The sequence below is a fragment of the Ictidomys tridecemlineatus genome, chromosome 11, assembly GCF_052094955.1.
Source record: "Ictidomys tridecemlineatus isolate mIctTri1 chromosome 11, mIctTri1.hap1, whole genome shotgun sequence".
Classification (NCBI taxonomy): domain Eukaryota; kingdom Metazoa; phylum Chordata; class Mammalia; order Rodentia; family Sciuridae; genus Ictidomys; species Ictidomys tridecemlineatus.
In genome coordinates this window covers 120,583,412-120,601,820 of record NC_135487.1, presented here as the reverse complement: position 1 = coordinate 120,601,820, position 18,409 = coordinate 120,583,412, and the positions used below count along the sequence as shown (strand labels likewise).

The following is an 18,409-nucleotide window of genomic DNA, read 5'->3' as shown; positions in this document are numbered from 1 at the left end:
AAGACAGACAGTGATTTCTGCAGTCCCCACGCAGATCTAAAATCTACAGTACTGTGGATGAAGTTCCAGTGTGTAAGTATCTGTAAGGTTGTCTGTCGAGAACGTTCTGGGGACCTAGATAGTAATCACAAGCTCTCCGGCATTTTCTCTTAACATTCTTTCCTCTGATCCCTCTTTTGCTCCATTTTCTACAACTTCAAGCCTAGAGTCCAACTTTTGCTTTCACAACTCTTGCTAGGCATTAGCAGCTTTCTCTGGTACCATGTTCTGCTGCCACTTATATGATCCTGGGACCCTGGAGAGAATAGAAAATGTAGTTCAGCAAGCCTGATCTACAGTTTTACATGCTGTCTACTCATGTTGAAGTTCTTGTTCTTGAATGAGAATACCCTGGGACCGCTCAAAATTAAGGAACTTGAGGAGGTTGACTAGCACATGTTTTTCTCACTCCTTGTAGCAGTACTGCTTCTTGGGAACAGGCATAATGAGTTGGGCTCCCAAAATAACCCATTATACAACAGTTATAACTGAAAATATTGTGTGTTGGTGGCTTGCGGTGGTCACCAGTGCCCATCTTCATGCTACTCAAGATTTTTCTTGTTATTTATATTCTCATTGGTCCTTTAACTTCTTGGAAGTGTATTTTCTTTTATGACTTATTTTCTAAACAGCAAATAGTATTTAAAGGTTGACATTCTTCACAATACAAGTTACATAAGGTGAATGCTCACATTTTTGTTCAACTTTCTCTCCTAACCCCCGAATTTGTTCTTTCTACTTGTTTTTTTTTATATTTAGTGCTTTATACGTGTACATAAAGATAGCCCGAAGAGTCTACAGAAAAGAAAAAAAAATCAATACGTAGAACATACAAAGAACACAAAAAGTTTAACACCAAAAAGACAAAACAAAACAAAATTTTAAAAAACCCCAAATAACCCAATTAATAAATGGCAAAAGGACCACACACTTCTTAATAGTTTTTTTTTTTTTTTGTACCCAGGATTAAACTCAACCACTGAACCAAATTCCCAGCCCCACCCCTTTTGTTTAAATCTTACTTAGAGACAGGTCTCACTGATTTGCTTAGTACCTCGCTAAATTGTTGAGGCTGGTTTTGAATTGTTGAGCAGTGCTCTTGGCTCAGCCTCCCAAGCTGCTGAGATTACAGATGTGTGCCACCACTCCTGGTGGCTAATTGTTGGTTTTGGGTTTTTTTGTTTGTTTGTTTGTTTGGTATTAGGGTTTGAACTCAGGAACACTCAACCACTGAGCCACATCCCCAGCCCTATTTTGTATTTTATTTAGAGACAGAGTCCTACCGAGTTGCTTAGCACCTCTATGTTGCTGAGGTTGACTTTGAACCTGCGATCCTCCTACCTCCGTCTCCCTAGCTGCTGAGATTACAGGCATGCACCACCACTCTCAGACTTAATAGTGTTTTAAATGAAGGAAAAATTATAAACAAAACAGATAAATAACTACTTTTCTAATACTACAGTCATGTGTCACTTAACAATGGGGATATATATCCTGAGAAATTAGTTATATGGTGATTTCATTGTTATGAAAACATCACAGGATGTGTTTACACACACTAAAATGGCCATAATGTCACTAGGCAACAGAGTCTCATGGGACTACCATCATATATGTGGTCCATCATTGAACCTTTGTTATGCAAGCACATGACTATACTTGTATTCGTTTTCAATTGCAATATAAAATATCACAAATATAGCAGCTTAAAACAACAGAAGTGCATTATTTCAGTTTCCTTAAATCAGAAATCTGGATATGGGTCCACTTAGTAACTCACCAGACTGATATCAAGGTATCCACTTGGACTACACTGATCTGAAGTTCGGATTTCTCTTCCAAGTTCATTCAGGTTGTTGGTAGAAGTCTTTTCCTTGCTGACTATAAACCAGGGGTCTCTCTCAGCTCATATGGACCAACCTCACGTCACGTCCTAGCATGGGGCTCTCTGACAACATGACAGCTTATATCTTCAGAGCCATTGGCTCTGAGGTGCTGGTAGCCCAACTAATCATGGTAGTGATATCTCATCATTTGCTTTGGTCCTTCCCACACTCAAGACAGGATTATAAAGGGCACATGTACTAGGAACGGGAGCCTCAGGTGCCATCAGAGAAGTGGGCCAACCATCCGACTATTTCTTTTCAACATACGGAATTAACATATGCTGTTTATTCATAAAATATATCTGCATGAGCATAGGCGGAGCTAAAACCAGTTTTGCCTCTAGAGAACAGAACTAGAGGACTAGGAAGAAAACAGGAATATTTCTATATCTTTGGACCTGTTTATATGATTTTAGCTTATTTATGCATTGCCTCTTCAAATGAAGTCATTAATGAGAATGAGACCAGCTCTTCAATGCTTCCCCATTAAAGGAAGCACAAATGCACAACAGTCTTTTTTTGGATATATTACTGCAGGCTCAATGCATGGTTGTGACTCTGCCTTTCCAGGTGAATGTGTGTTTGTGCCTCCTAAGCATCAACCCTAGGCAAGCCAGTTAGTCTAACACCCACATTTTAAATCTTGACTTGCCTTCTTATGCATCACCTGGTGAACAAATACCAGAAACCAGGAATACCTGGACCAGTGCTTCCTGGGGGAAGTATTTCCATAGGGCAGGAAATGGGACTAAGTGTTCTATTTCCATGCATCCTGCCAAGATGTCTCCCTGGTAGTTCATTAGGAAATGATTCATTCTGTGAGCTTGGCATTTGATTTTTTTGTTGTTGTTAAATATCTGGGTTTTGTCATAATGATCATTCACATGAGAAGAAAATTGTCTTTAATATTTATTCATGTATTTGAGGTATCATAGGTTTAAGCCCCACCACAACTTTTTCAATAATAACAAGCAACGTTTCCAACACACTGTGGCTTCTAGCTATAAAATGTTGTAAGGGTAAGAACTAGATGACCTACTATTTCTTTGGATGTCAGGGCATGAACCCATAACCATAAGATTTAAATAATCAATGCTGTCTACTCTAATAACAGTTACAGGGAGTATTTCAGTTCTATAAAACTATTTCTACACTGCCATCATGTCAACTGACATCTTACATGACCAACTGCATAATCCCATTATATTTGCCTCCTCATATAGTCCTGTTATTTTACCCTTGCTAATGTTCTATATGTTCTCATATTGAGATCATGTTTTTTTAGATAGAACAAAGTAGTAGATTTACATTATTTTTAATTTTTTTTGTTTTAATTACTTATACATGACAGTAGAATGCATTTATTCACTTTGATATGTCATACATAGATGAGATATAATTTCTCATTTTTCTGAGTGTACATGTTGCAGAATCACATTGGTCATGTAGTCACATATATACATACAGTAATAATGTCTGTTTTATTCTACTATTTTTCCTATCCCCACATATCCTCCCCTCCCCTCCCATCACTTCCCTCTACCTAATCTAAGGTAACTCTATTCTTCCCTAGTGTCCCTGCCTTATTGTGAAATAGCATTTGTATATTAGAGAAAACATTCAGCCTTCCTTTGGTTTCATGGGATTGGCTTATTTCGCTTATCATGATATTCTCCAACTCCAACCATTTACTGGCAAATGCCATAATTGCACTCTTCTTTAAAGCTGAATAATATTCCATTGAGTATTTATACCACGTTTTATTTATCCATTCATCAATAAATGAGATGGATTTGTATTAAAAAGCTTCTTCTCAGCAAAGGAAACAATTAATAATGTGAGGAGAGAGCCTACAGATTGGGAGAAAATGTTTACCACACGCACCTGCAATAAAGCATTAATCTCTAGGATATATAAAGAATTCAAAAAACTTAACACCAAAAAAAAAGTTAGCCCAATCAATAATGGGCTAAGGAATTGAATAGCTACTTCACAGAATAATAAATACTATTGATCAACAAATATATGAAAAATTGTTCAACATCTCTAGCAACTAGAGAAATGCAAATCAAAACTACTCTAAGATTTCATCTCATTCCTGTTAGAATGGCAATCATCAAGAATACAGGCAACAATAAATACTGGTGAGGATGTGGAGAAAAAGGTACACTCATACGTTGCTGGTGGGACTGTAAATTGGTGCAACCACTATGGAAAGCAGTATGGAGATTCCTCAGAAAACTGGGAATGGAACCACCATTTGATCCAGCTAATCCACTCCTAGATTTACATGCAAATGACTTAAAATCAGCATACTATAGTGTCACAGCCACATCAATGTTTATAGCAGCTCAATTCACAATAGCTAGACTATGGAACCAACCTAAGTGTTCCTTAATAGATGAGAGCATGTTTTTAAACACAATGCTAGAATTAATTATAAATAGCCTCACTACCCTTTAATACTAGCTACATATATATCTAAGCATCACTAAATTCTGCAATATATAATCAGGAAAACCCACAGGTGTATGTGGCCTTCACACCAGTTCCTCCTTGCTCTCCCCTGACTTACTCTTGCTTTAGTAGAATTACAGATGGTTTTCAAAATTTAGACATCAACATCCATGTTGACCCAAGATTTCCAGAACTGATGGCTTCTCCCATTCTTTCCTTTCATGGAAACTCTAGTGGATGATATTAAAACTGCTACATGGCACAGACATGACTAGAAAGCATATTTTTTATGAAGAATCTCTCATACCTCCTTGATCTGAGTTTTCTCTTAACAGGGTTGGCATACTACATGATACATCTATAGATCAGATCAAACATTCAAAACCCAACGTAGAAGGTAAATATCAATGACAATTTTATTTCAATAATTATATTTATACTTTTTGAGCAGTTACTGTTTTCTGGTTCTAAAGTCTGTGTTCTTTATGTAGTTTATCTCATTCACTTTTCATAACACAGTCATGAGGCTGTTATTCCCTGCCCCACTTCACACAAAAGAAAATCAATGTATACAAGAGGTTAAAAATCTCCATGTTCTCAGAAATAATGACTGGTAGTGAAAAGATTCATATCCAGCCTTATGACATCTAAACCTTGATTAATTAATGAGCATATATGGCTTTAGAATAGACGCTATGACATGCAAAGGTTAATATTAAGAAAATTTCAGAAGCGACAGCATCATGTTTGGGGTTTGTTTGCCCAGTCCAGGTTCTGCAGAGCATTCTTGTGAAGAAAGAGGTGCCCTGGGGTGGCCAGAGGATATTCTAATAAGAAACCCTCTCTCCAGAAGCAGGTACTTCAATCCTTTCACTCTCCTCTCCATCTGAGAGTGCATTTTATGAATTAGATAACTATTCCAGAATTGCTAAAAGCTGTGAAAATTAACCCAATTTTATGAATGTTGCTAATGGTGGAAATAAAGGTACCAAATTACGATTTTTAGGTAAACCCCCTTGCCCTTGGTAAAAGGCATGACAAACCACGAATTGGGACTAGCTTCCTTGGTTTCTTGAATGTTCCTGAATATGATTGAGAACTCTGGAGAATTGTGGCTGACTGTCATAAGACCTCCAAAAGCAAACCTCCGCATCTGTGTGTTTGAGATAACCCTTCTAGCGTGGCGGTCATCTAAGCACCTAAACCATCATAGAGTTTGGGTTCCTGGAGCCTGAGTAGCAGGTGACAGGAACCCATGTGAATTTGTTTGATGACAAAGGCTTAAGAACTAAACACCCATCAATGAGACCAAATTTTTGTGAGTCCCATTGTATAACCTAGGAGGGGTATCTACCAAAGCATGACCCAAAGAATTGTGCTTTGCTAGTACAATTAGCTGAAGCCAGTTTTAAAAACAGGTCAACACAGAATTCTAGCCCTAACCAATGAAATTCCAATCATCTACATTTTTAATTTTTGCTCAATCTTTTGATCATTGCAAAATCCAAGGTCTTGGGGACTTATACCTATTTTTTCTGAGAGTTAATAATTTAGTTTTTACACCCAGGATTTTGATTCATTTTGGATTAATTTTTGCATATGGTGTGTGATAATGGACCAACTTCATTTATGTGCATCACGTTATCTCGCCAGCCACCAGCGCTGATGAGATGAGCTGTGTTCAAAAGAGCTGGTTGCAACATTAAACTAAGAAAGCGGCAAGAAACCATGCAACACACAGACATACGTTTTTCAGATCAGGATGGATCTGCTACCTTAAGGGTCAGCTTTCACGCTGGGCACTGGAAAAGAGAGCATGTACCCAGAATCTCTTTATTTTTATAGGGGGAACTAACAAAGGAGTTTTGATAGAATATTCTTCACCAAACAAGGCAGGGGATAAGGTTTCAAGGGTGGAGTCTTGTTTCCTAATGTCCTGTGGTCAGCAGATGGATTGACATCTTGGCCAGTCACACCCATCTCAGATGCTGTGTGGGATCACAGGCAGAGGAAGAGAAGAGGAGGACTTGCATCTCACAGCCCAATCAGTGTGCAGTCCAGACCTGTTCCCTCATATGCCTCTATGCACATAGTCCACACACGCAGCCCATGGATGGCTCACCACAATGTTCCTATCTAGTTATCTTACCACCATTTGATCATGACTAGTCTTTCCCCATTTAATGTGCTAATGGCTTAAATTATACCTCACCTCCGCATGTGTTGAAGTCTTAAGTTTGTGAATGCAAACTTACTTGGAAATAGAGCCTTTGAAGTGAAACAAGATAATCTGAAGTCAGTAGGGAAGCCATAAGTCAATATGACCGTGCCTTAAAAAACATATGCACATGGAAAATACCATGTAATCACAAAGGCAGGGACTGGAGTGATGCAACTGTAAGTCAAAGGAAATAAAACAGAGTTAGCCCACAACCAGAACCAAGGAGGTAATCACAGGACAGATATTTCCACCAGAACCTCAGAAGGATCAAACCTGCAAATACCTCCATCTTGGATTTGGAGGCTCCAGATATGGGAAACAATGCATCTCTGTTGTTTAAGCCACTCAGTTTGTTATACTGGGCTAAGAAGGCTCTTATACAGGGAAAGCAGACATTAGAACTGTTCACAGTAGGATGCTGTTGCAAAAAATACCTAAAATGCAAAAATGGGTTTGGAATTGGATAATGGGTAGAGACCGGAAGAATTTGAGGTGCATGCTACAAAAAAAGTCCTGGACTGTCTTGAGGACATTAGTGGTAGATATGATCATTAAAGGAGATTCTACTTAGAGCTCAGAAAAGTGGGGTGGGGGGGTGACAAGCATGGAGAAAGTCTCTCTGAGAAAACAGATGATCCGTGACTTATAAATGGTTCAACTGGTGTTTTCTGTACATCACAATGGAGGGAAAAAAAATGATACATGGTCAATAGAAACTATACTTTGAATTCTGAACTTTAATCTTTTCTCAGGCCAGAAATATGTGGTATGATACTTTCTGGAGATTTGGGCAGTGGTAGTAAGCCCTAGTTCCCAGTTGGCCTCGTGATCAAGAGGGTAAATAACTCATATTATGCCATGTACCATGTGAATAGCTGCGATGTTTGGCCACCTTCCATGAAGTGAGGTTGTGAGTAGAATAGTATATCCTATGTGTACACTCATATAACAGTTATACACAAAGAACTCCCAACAGGGACTGAAAGATGACACAAAATAAAACAAAAAGTAATTTCCTATAATACTTAGGGGAATGATAACAATAAGGGGAAGCATCCGGCACCAATAACCGTTTTACACCCAAGGCAGGACTAGGAGTGACCTGTGGTGGAATTTTAGAACTGTATTGAACTTAGAACCACGTTAGTTTGGTGCAACATATGTTTAGTGTCATATGGTGGCCACCTCTAAGAATGACATCTTCTAACTTCAGCTAACCCAGGAAACAACAACAAAAAAAAAAATGTGACACAGTGTCTTTACTAAAATGCTTTAGATAACTATCTTATAGTTAATATCTAAGGAGAACTAATTATTTATATCATCCACTAACTGAATGGTACCATTTAACTTTAGGGAAATCGTAAAAGAAACCGTGATCCCCCTTGTATATACAAACACAAAAACATACACACAAACATTACAAAAAGCTGCGGGTGAGGGGGTTGTGTGTTTTGTTATTCATTACAGTCGAACTTAAAATCTTGAAATTGTTACATTCGGGGACTCTCATTTTAAGGAGTGTTTGAGTGAGATGCTCCTCTCTTGGCCACTTTTAATCATTCAGAGATTGAAAGAAAATGGGCAAGAGTTGTTTTTAGGGGGAAGATGCACACACTTCCAATGGAAACAATAGTTATTATATAAAAATAGTCTTTGAGATGTAGGTAATTTATGTTTCATAAATAAGGAAGAAAAAGTGAAAACTAGAAAGAATCCTTGAGCTAAAATCCAGAAGGATAGCGTCTGCCCATAAAGCAGGGCCAGCGGTCTGGGGCCATGGCAGGCTGGCCCAGGGGAGAAGTGGATAGCTATGAGGAGGAGATCAAAAGGTGCCTGATACCCAAGTTTATGACTTTTCAGTGTTCTAATTCCTTTTGTTTTTCTTCAAGCCTTCAGTAAAGTGTGAAAATATTTCAAACTGTGCAGATGGTGCCTTGAGCATTCAGGTTGACATCTGTCCCATGTGCGTGGTCATGGCAAGTGGACTGGAGGTAAAGATGGGCAAAAGGAAGATGAGGAGATGGGGAGTGTCAGCTCAGAGGTGGCAAAATAATGCTGGGTTGGTTTTGAAGAATTTCTAAAAAAATTTTTTAAAGTCACTTATTAGGTATTTTCAGTAAAACGGATCAAAACAGCAGCTCAATTACTAAACAAATCCTAACAATTCACTCGGGAGAACCTACGCCTCTGTCACCACGAAAGGCTGCATTGTGGTTGGGATACAAGGTGCCTCTCAAAATTTCTGTGAGAGACCACAGTAATATTCAGAGACGAATCCATCGGACTGAGAACTGTAATTTAATCAGTTAAGTCACTTGAGGGATTAATAATTTTAAAGTAACACTGCGGCACTGAGTGGCAGGTATACAGACAAATAGAGTGTGGCTGGAGGAAGTCACCAGGGGCAAGTCTCTGGGGTCTCTAATTTGTCCCTGGCACCTTGCTCACTCTGCTTCCTGCTGCCGTGCGATGAACAGCTTTTCTGCACCATGCCTTGATGTTCCGTACGGAGAGTACGACAGAGAATGGGAAAGCAGTGTCTGGTTTGGGGTCTCGGATGTCCTCATGGCTGTGGCAAGCCTGGCCAGGATGCCTGGCTGCTGTGGTAAAGCCCTGAATGAGGAGGCTCTGTGGAAGAGACTGACCAGCTTCAGTCTTGATCTCGGGCACACAGCTCCAGGGACTAGAGGAAGTCTCTTGCTAGAAACCACAATGTGTCACCAGCTCCCCTGCTGCTGAACCTGCCCCTTTAACAGTAACTTTAAACAATGGACCTTCTTTAGAGCTACGCAGAGCTCCTAGCATCGCACATTGCAACCGTAGTTGGCAACTGCAGAAAAGCTGCATAAGTGTTTCTAGCCCTGTAACTTTCGGAGTACAAAGAATAATGCTTGCATAGCCTTTAACTTGTATAAAGAAAGATTGCTGGTGGGTTGAAATGACTTTTGGTTCACAGCTAGCAGGTACGAGCAGCTCAGAGTGTTAGGAAAACCTAAGCTTGTACAGGCCTGACAGGAACACCTGCAGGACGGGGTGCTCTGCTCTCAGTGAGCCATCTGTGAAACCACATCCTCAGCTCTTGTGGTTAGCGTTGCCAAGCTACCAGACTACCAGGTCAGGAAACCGAGGGTCAGATGCTCCAGGGCATGAAACCTCCCAACTCATAAAGTCCCCCTCCCTTAGGGACAAAGACCCTTCCAGACTGCCTTCCATCACGACAGCAATATTCAGTGCTTCCTCATAGTGCAGTTACATTAAGCATAAGATGATTGGCTTATAGATGTTAAGGTGCTTATGTGTGATTGGCGGGCACGCACTACCTGAACCCTATAACAGCTGTATGCATTCCAAAAATTAACGAGCTTGCCTGGAGGTCGACTGAGGTTGTCACCTGCCAGCTCTCACCAGCGCCTGGTGTCTATGTGTTGATTTGATAACGCATCTCTACCCCCTGCGACCGAGGTAGGCGAGTGACCATCGAACACACCAGTGACCAGGAACGCATACACGGGTATAACTCTTGAGACCTGCTTCTCCATCAGAGAGCAGCCTTCCCCGCAACTGTAGCTTCATCTTCAAAATCATATGTGTGTGTGAGTCTTTCTCTTTCTTACAAGTTTGGCCGTGCTGATTGCAGCAATATGTGATACAACTAATAGGGAGTTGGTATGCAGAAGACATGGAGAACCACATATTCTACCATTTAAACAGCCCACTTGAAAAAAAATGGGAAATAGATATGAATCACCACTTCATTCCAATGTTCAATACACATATGAGTAGATGCTCATATTGCTAGTGATTAGTGCCTTCCAGAGCAGCAACCTAAGTGACAGAGGACCTGAGTCAAGAAAAAGAGAAGAGGTTTATGAGTTGAAAATAATTGATGGTGACTTTTAGGAAAGCTTGACTACCCCAGTGAGTATGATCCATGTAAACAAATTCTGAACTATTACATTTAACATAGACTTGTTATGATTTTTTTTTCTATAGACACGTGAGGACTGGAAAAACTTTATTTATGTGGACATTGAAACCACGATCAGGAACATTTTCAAAATAAGGAACACACTTGAAATAGTTGAAAGTATTAAGTCACCTGAATTTCCCAGGCTTGACAGTGAAAGAAAAGCATGTACCATATGGTGAACAGGCAACCCAGCATGTTTCCTACTTGACCATGAAGTTGTAACCTTTCTATAATTTCATCATGTTTTAACAGTCACGAAATATCGTATTTTATGCATGAGAAATTAAGACTTAGCTGTTGCTCTGAATTATTTCTTTAAAATGTTTTAAGCACCCAAAGGAAATACATTCCTGAATTATTGGATGACTTTCTGACCTCAAGAGCATACACACTAGTTTGAGAAGCCTTTATACTATACCATGCATAAAAGCAGATCACTGGGTAGAGTATTCGAAGTTACAAAGTACTCTGACATGAATCCTGGAAGACAGGTATCGGGAGCATGCAGGGAACCCCTACATATCTCTAAAGAGGATGACAATCCTAGGTTTCAAGTAGTCAGCATTGGTTTGCCTGACACATGACGGTGGCCCTTTATCATAATCTCCCAATTATCACATTGCACCTTAACTGCAATGAGTCCTGTGATGCCACACAGCTATTAAAAGGCAAATGAGAAGGGCCGAACCCAAGGCTTCTGGCTCCAAAGCTCTGCTCTTTCTTTTGCCAACCACCTTCTTATAGTACGGCGTGGAATGAGACCGTTTTAAAACCAAAGCAAGACAAAAGGTTGTTATTGACTGTGATTTAGAAGACGTCAACCCCCAAATGTCTACCCTTGTCATAATCTGAGTATTCGGGATTATGTCTTTTGTCAAATAACTTCTGAATATCTGAGCAGCTCATCCCCTCGATCTAGGTTTCTGCTCATTGTCCCTTCCTAAGGTCAGCCTTCCCTGGGTATATACTACGAAAGAGCAGTAACACCACTATTTCCTATTACCTCACACCATTATCATCACTCCATGGAACTTACTTACTTGACACTGCACGGTATCTGTGCTGTTGCTATTGGCTTGGTTTTTTAGTTTGCCAGTCTCTGCTGTGACAGAAGTGACTTGAGTCTAAAGACTTTGCTGTTCATTGCTGAATGTTGCCTCTCAAAATAGTATTTGGCACACAGAAGATATTCAACAAGCATTTGTTTAGACAATATTTGTTGAGTCAACAGTCTAGGCTTCCCTTCTCAAAATTCAGTCCTGGGCATTGCCACCTACTAGGTTCTATTGATGCGTTTAGCTTGATTCGTCAAGGGCTAGTTACTTGAGCATTCATAGAGTAAATGTGATCACTGAACATTTTCTAAAGGGGTTTTCCAAGCCCAAAATAGCATAGATAAACAAACAGACAAAAACAAAACAAAACAAAAACAGAACAAATAAACTATAGTTAAATCACTGTTATATTTGTAGGATGACTTCAAAAGAAAAAAAAAAGGTTGAGAATGCTTTTCAAAATCCAAAATAGCATGCCAAATATGTAACATCAAATATAATCAAGATAGGGAACTTAGAAACTTCTGTCACCAGAGGGAATAGTCGAGTGAGTCTCCTACAGTTTCATTGAACCAGCTAAAGACTTTAAGAAAGTAAAACAGTACACTGTAGGGAAGTGGGTGGCGGGGGATTAAGTCAGTTTGTGTAGACTTCTAGAGCAAACTGATAGGTGTAGTTTATTTTTATGCTTCTGCTATTAAATTTTCAACACCATTTAACTGGTTAATAAAATATTAATTTAGGATATGGGTATATTTTTAATCTAGATGTGTCATAATACTATGCAATTACAAAAATCACACAGCACTTAACTTCATGCCAGAAGAGTTAAGAAGCAATAATTTGCCATACTACAAAGACCTGGAAGATCTATGCTAAGTATTTTTGTCTCTTCTTTGCTGATTGATTATCCCAAAACCAGAATTCCTGAGTAAAAAGACCTCTACGTTAGTGTAGGGAACAGTTAGCCGTTTGTCATTTGCTAGGAAACAAGAAAGGACAAAGTAGTAAGGGTTTGTTTCAGTAACTTCTCACCATTTAATACTTCCATATTCCAATTTTCCCCTTTTAACACCCATGAGCTGGTATTTTAAACAACTGAGAAGATGGTAACCTTTATTTCAGTGCATGTGAGTTTCTTCCCTTGGACCAGATTTCTAAAGCCCCACATCTAAAACCAAAAAGAAAAGAAAATTCGAACATTGCTTCTTCATTGTTGTAAATTATTTTTCTCTACTCAATATTTCCAATACCCCAAAATTGAGCAAAATAATATTGTGAAATCTAAGTTCCAGTTCCTTTTCCTTCCTTTGTTAAATAAACCTGAATAACTTATAGGTTGTTCTCATTTGAAGTTAGAATTCCCAAACCAAAATGTTTCAGGTAGGAAGTTCACTATTTGCAAAAGTAAGAAATCTCATCGTGAATTCAAGGGAGAAATAATATTAATGAAAATCTGGAGAGGAAAAAAAAAAGTAGTACTGGAATAAAGAAAAATAAAGGATTTATAAAAATAATTAAGATTCTCAATGAACACATAGAGGATTGAGATAGAAAAGCAGTGACGGGTAAATTCTACAGTTAAGTGTCCTTGTCCTCTCCAAAACTCCTGTTAAACCTGAACCTCCCTCCCCAATGCAATCTTGCTGGAAGGTGGTGACTCATTGTACATGTTTAGGTCATGAGGTCTCTACCCTCATAAATGAATTAACTACTGTCACCATAAAAAGGGTTTGTGAGAGTAAATTTGCTCTTTTTGTCCTTCTGTCATATGAGCATGCAGCAAAATGTTTATCCCAATTGCCAGGGCCTTGATCTTTGACTCCCCAGCCTCTAGAACTATGAGCAATAAACTTCTGTTCTTTACAAATTACCCAGTGTATGGTATTCTCTTACAGCAATATAAAGCAGACGGATAGTAGGGAAAATCTGCCTTGTCCATAATAGTGAGGGTCAGAGAGCAGTATCTGGGCTGAACTGGAAACTTAATTCTTTCATCTATTCACACACTCCCTACTGTGTAATGCAGTGAAGATGAGATTAATGCCTTTCCCTTTTCTTCTCATTGTGTGAAAGACTAGGGAAGTGTGCCTTGGAAGTAGCTAGAAGGCGCACATTTTCCCTTTGAAATTTAACCTCATTCAAAGGAATAGAGGTTCCTAAATGTTGGCTATGAAAGTTCTTGGAAAGTTTCATCTATTGAGAAAAACATGTCAGTACTGCTGAGCTCTAACTTGTTGTGGTCATCACTGTGTTTACAGGAAGCTCTTCCGTTTTTTCTGACTCAAGAAACCGAAAGTTAGAAGCACTGATGGGAGGAGTCCTCTCTGTTTCCTCTCCTCTGTGGGCTCTGAGCAGTATGAGACACCCAACATTGCTCAAGTTAGTGACTTTCACCAGTGTGCTATGCCTCTGTTATCTTTGGAAATGCTGGAAATGATTTTATTTATTTATTTATTTTTAGCATTTCAGAACACAATATCCTGCTGTTCATTCTCTGAGAGCTTTGCCGATTTATTTTCCTAATGCAAACCAAAAAAAGCCCTGCTTCCTGCATTACTGAAGCTCTGGAAACCTGGACCACTGCTGAAGAAGTTTCCAGGAAGGTGAGTCCTGCCCGTGCTTTCTGTAGAGAAGACCTGAACACTTAGCCCCAAATCACAAGATCACCAGGGGAATCAGTCTGGGCTCTTCAGGGTGGTGGGGTGAGGGGAGTAGGGCTGGCATCAGTTATGCTGAGAACAGGGACAACTGCAGTGATTGATTCTCATGCTTCACTTTGAAAGATAACAGACCTCTTTATTCTCCAACACTGAGGCCTGAATAAAGGGAAGTGCATATTGACTATTGCAGATTGTAAAGTAAATGCTGAGGAGGAATTGACAGGGGTTCATATTGCAGAAGAGGACTTTGGTTTTCTTGTTTGGAAAGAGTATAAAAAACTTGGTGACTGTAGTGAGGGGCCTCAGGAAAAGACAAGAATGAGACATAAAAAAAAGCATAAAGTAATGTTAATTATAAAACACATCTGGAATGCATAACATTATCCCAATTTTAGAAAACATGAGAACAATTGCAAAGGCATTGTAAAAGTATTCAGACTCATAAACACAGTTATTCAAATGCATAATCTTAATATCTTGAAAAGTAGGATTTAGTTTTCTTTAACTTCATTCTAAAGCAGGTAAATAGATGTCTTCAATTATTTTTGACCAAAATTTCCCCTTAACTAATTAAACTCTGTATGTCCATGATGGTTATAAGTATTTTGTCTTGATTTTTTGCTATCTTCACTCTAATCTATGACCCTTCTTTATTCTCTCTCTCTTTTTTTAACTTATTGCTCTTTCTTAGGCTTTAAAAGACAAATGCATCAGAAACTGTCACCTTCTGTTTCCCCCTTTCATTCACCATGTGGATGCACTTCCTATTTCTCTTCTCTCCTACCATGTTTTTATTTTTAAGACATAGTCTACTTAATCAAGTTTGATTTCATTCTCCAAATATTTTGGCCTGAAGTATTTAGTGTGGTTTTTTGTTTGTTTGTTTGTTTTGGTTTTGGTTTTGGTTTTGGTTTTGGTACCAGAGATTGAACTCAGGGACACTGAACCACTGAGCTACCTGCCCAGCCCTTTCATGTATTTGATTTAGAGACCCGGTCTCGCTGAGTTGCTTAGCACCTCCTTTTGGCTGAGCTGGCTTTGACTCAAGATCCTGCTGCCTCCCTAGCTGCTGGGATTACATGAGTGCACCCCACCCAGCTCCTGAACTATTTCTTAATAAAACTTTTTGAGTTGTGCGATAGATATGGGGATTTTGAACTAGTATTATAGAAACATTATTCCATTATCTTACTGTAGGCAGTTGTGCTATTGAAAATCAGTTTCGATCTGATGCTTGACTCTTTGTAAGTTTCATTCTTTGTTTCTAGAGACTCACAGAGTACTCATTTTTTTTTTGTTTAAATATTCTTCATTTCACTAAAATGTTCATTGTGTGAATCTTCTCTTTATTCTATGTGCCTTTTCAATCTTGACGATATTCCTGTTCCCTCAGGAGGAAGCAATTATCGCTCCAGATATTTGAACATTCCAGTCAATTAGAGGTATATACAAAAAAAAAAAAACCCAGAATCCTAAACTAAAAAGGCTTGTAAGGTAAGCAGAAAATTGGAATCTATACCATGTACCCAGTGTCACTAGGGAAGAGAATAAGAGGCTACCAAAGTTCAGGGATGTGACTCTTATCCATGTGGGAATTCTGGGGCTTCCGGAAGACAGAACCTCAGTACAGTCTTCAAGGTTGTAGTGGAAGGTAATCAGAGAAAGAAATACAGAAGTGGCTTTTCAGGCCATGAAATGGGAACTAGCAAAGTCTTAAAGCGTGAAAAGACAAGGTGTGTTGTGTATTTCAAAAGCATATGATAGAAAGGTATACAAAGAATAGATGAATAGATGAAGATAAATCCAGGCCTTTCAGACTATACTTAGGGAGTCAGGGATATTTTTTTAAAAGAAAATTAAGAAACTATTAATAAATTTAAACCTGTAATATACTGTGAGTTTTAGAGAGAAAATAGACATTATGATAAAAACTAATGGAGAAAATTAGACTTGAAAGTATATAAATCAAGCAACTGTTGAAATAATTCTACCAATAAATACTATGACCCAATAAATAATTCTACCAATAAATATTGTGACAAAGGACACAGAGTGCATGCTCCCACACAAGGACAGACACAGACACAGCTGGGTAGGGAAGAGCCAAGTGGACAGGGTCAGTGCCTGAGCCTGGAAGTGGGGTGCAGCAGCAGACAGTCACTCCTGGGGGTGGGGGAGGCCGCGGCCATTGGCCCAGCAGCCACTTCCTTCCCAACAGGTGAGCAGAGAGTCAGGAGCAAGATACACCCAGGGATGGGCCCAGGTCCAAGAAAGAACGGCAAGGGGAGCCAGGGGCTCTGACACTGCACCCCCCCAGCCTGTTTCCTGACCCCTTCACCACCCACCATTGAATCCACTCAGCTCTCATCACTCAGAGGGAAGAAGTTCTTAGAAACGTGCACTGCAGCATTTCTCCCCCATCTCCACAGCAGCACCTCTGGTCACCCAGCCCTCTTCATCGCACACACACCTCTGCATGGCACTTGGACGGAGGGCAGTCACTCACATACACATAGGCCATTTTTGAAAGTGTCCGTATGCACGTGTCAGACTCTGTGCTGTTTCTGTCTCGTAGGCTCATCCGTAACTTGAGAGATGGTGAACGAATACAAGAAAATTGTCCTGCTGGTGGGGCTAGAGGCCATTAAGGATTATGAATTCAGATTGATTAAGTCCTTATTGGCCAAAGACTTAAAACTGACTAGAAATATGCAAGAAGATTATGACAGAATTAGGATTGCTGACTTGATGGAAGAGAAATTCCACAGAGATGCTGGGCTGGGAAAACTGATCACACTCTGCAAAGACATTCCGGCACTTGCAGAACTCGCGGAAATTCTTAAAACTCGGAGGTTGAAAGGTAACCAGGAGGCACCCCTGGCTCCCATCCTTTCTGCTCCCCCACCTTCCCCAAAATTGACTAGAGCTCTGACTTGCTCACAGTTGATTCATCCCAAGTCAAAACCTCAGTTAGTTACCATAGCAATCATGGTTCTTGAGATGCCAACCATTTGACAACTTAGAGAACTCCTTTACAACCGAGTGTATTTTGGTTAGTGGAGTATGTCTTTTGAGGGTAGAAACGAAGAAAAAAATCAGGAAAAGCCATTGAGAGACTAGGGCTTCAAATACTTTATATAAGAAAATGAACAGTAAAATTAGAAAAAAAAATGTGCATTTCAAAAATATTTAAATCACAGCTGGCGATATAACTTAGTTGGTCGAGTGCTTGTCTTGCATGCACAAAGCCCTGGGTTCAATCCCCAGCACCATACACACCAACACAAAAATATTTAAATCAATTATTATTACTGCTCTATTAGAATACTTGCTTCATCATTAATATCTGGCAACAAAAATAAAAGAATGTTTAATAAAAACGTGCCTCTCTGTGATGTGAAGAACTTCCCTCTTATCAAGGATCTAAAAACCACTTGCAAGAACTCAAAGTCCAATATCACTTCTTTATCCTGTGACAAAGCAGATGATAATTTCTTCCTCTATTTTCTCCAATTTGGAGGAGTCTTCTACAAAGATGACCTCTCCTTAACATCATGTAAAGTGTAAAAGCTTATGAGGCAAATGTACAATAAGAGGGTTAGGAAAGGGATTGACAGAGGTCCCTGGGAGTCCTCGGGATAGGAAGGCTGTGCTCACTGCACACAGGAAGGGTAAGGAAACCGCCGAGGGACAGGCTGGGCCTGGGTGGCTTCTGCCAGGCTGAGCTGATGGGCTAGAGGTGGACGTCCACAGTCAGACACAAAAGCAGGAGCAGAGAGGAAACAGACTGAGACTGTGTCCACTGACTTCACCCAGGAGCCCCAGTTTGTTGTGCTTTCTTTCTTTTTTATTGATTTTATTTTTTAAAAAAAATACACGACAACAGTGGAATGCATCACAATCCTTACTACACAAATAGAGCACAATTTTTTGTCTCTCTCTATATTAAGTATGTTCGCACCAATTTATGCCATTATACATGTATTTTTTTGCATTACAATTCTTAATACACATATATACCACATATCTATGTATATAAGGTATTTTCAAGTCTTCATACATGTACTTTGTATAATGATGACCATCACATTCCACCATCCTCGCTAATCCCCTTC

General features: G+C 39.4%; 1 protein-coding gene across 4 annotated transcripts in view; it reads left to right on the top strand.

The window, feature by feature from the left end:
* Positions 1-18,409, top strand: part of LOC101955835 (interferon-activable protein 203) — a 29,398-nt gene continuing 10,989 nt past the window's right edge. Inside the window, exons 1-5 of one of the 4 annotated variants that reach the window (XM_078027208.1) lie at positions 1-72; positions 13,893-14,013; positions 14,096-14,237; positions 15,688-15,788; positions 16,870-17,154. In XM_078027208.1, the coding sequence (XP_077883334.1) occupies positions 16,890-17,154 (265 nt within the window). In that variant the 5' untranslated portion in view covers positions 1-72; positions 13,893-14,013; positions 14,096-14,237; positions 15,688-15,788; positions 16,870-16,889. The other 3 variants (XM_040287248.2, XM_021735991.3, XM_078027207.1) reach the window with 3 other exon arrangements.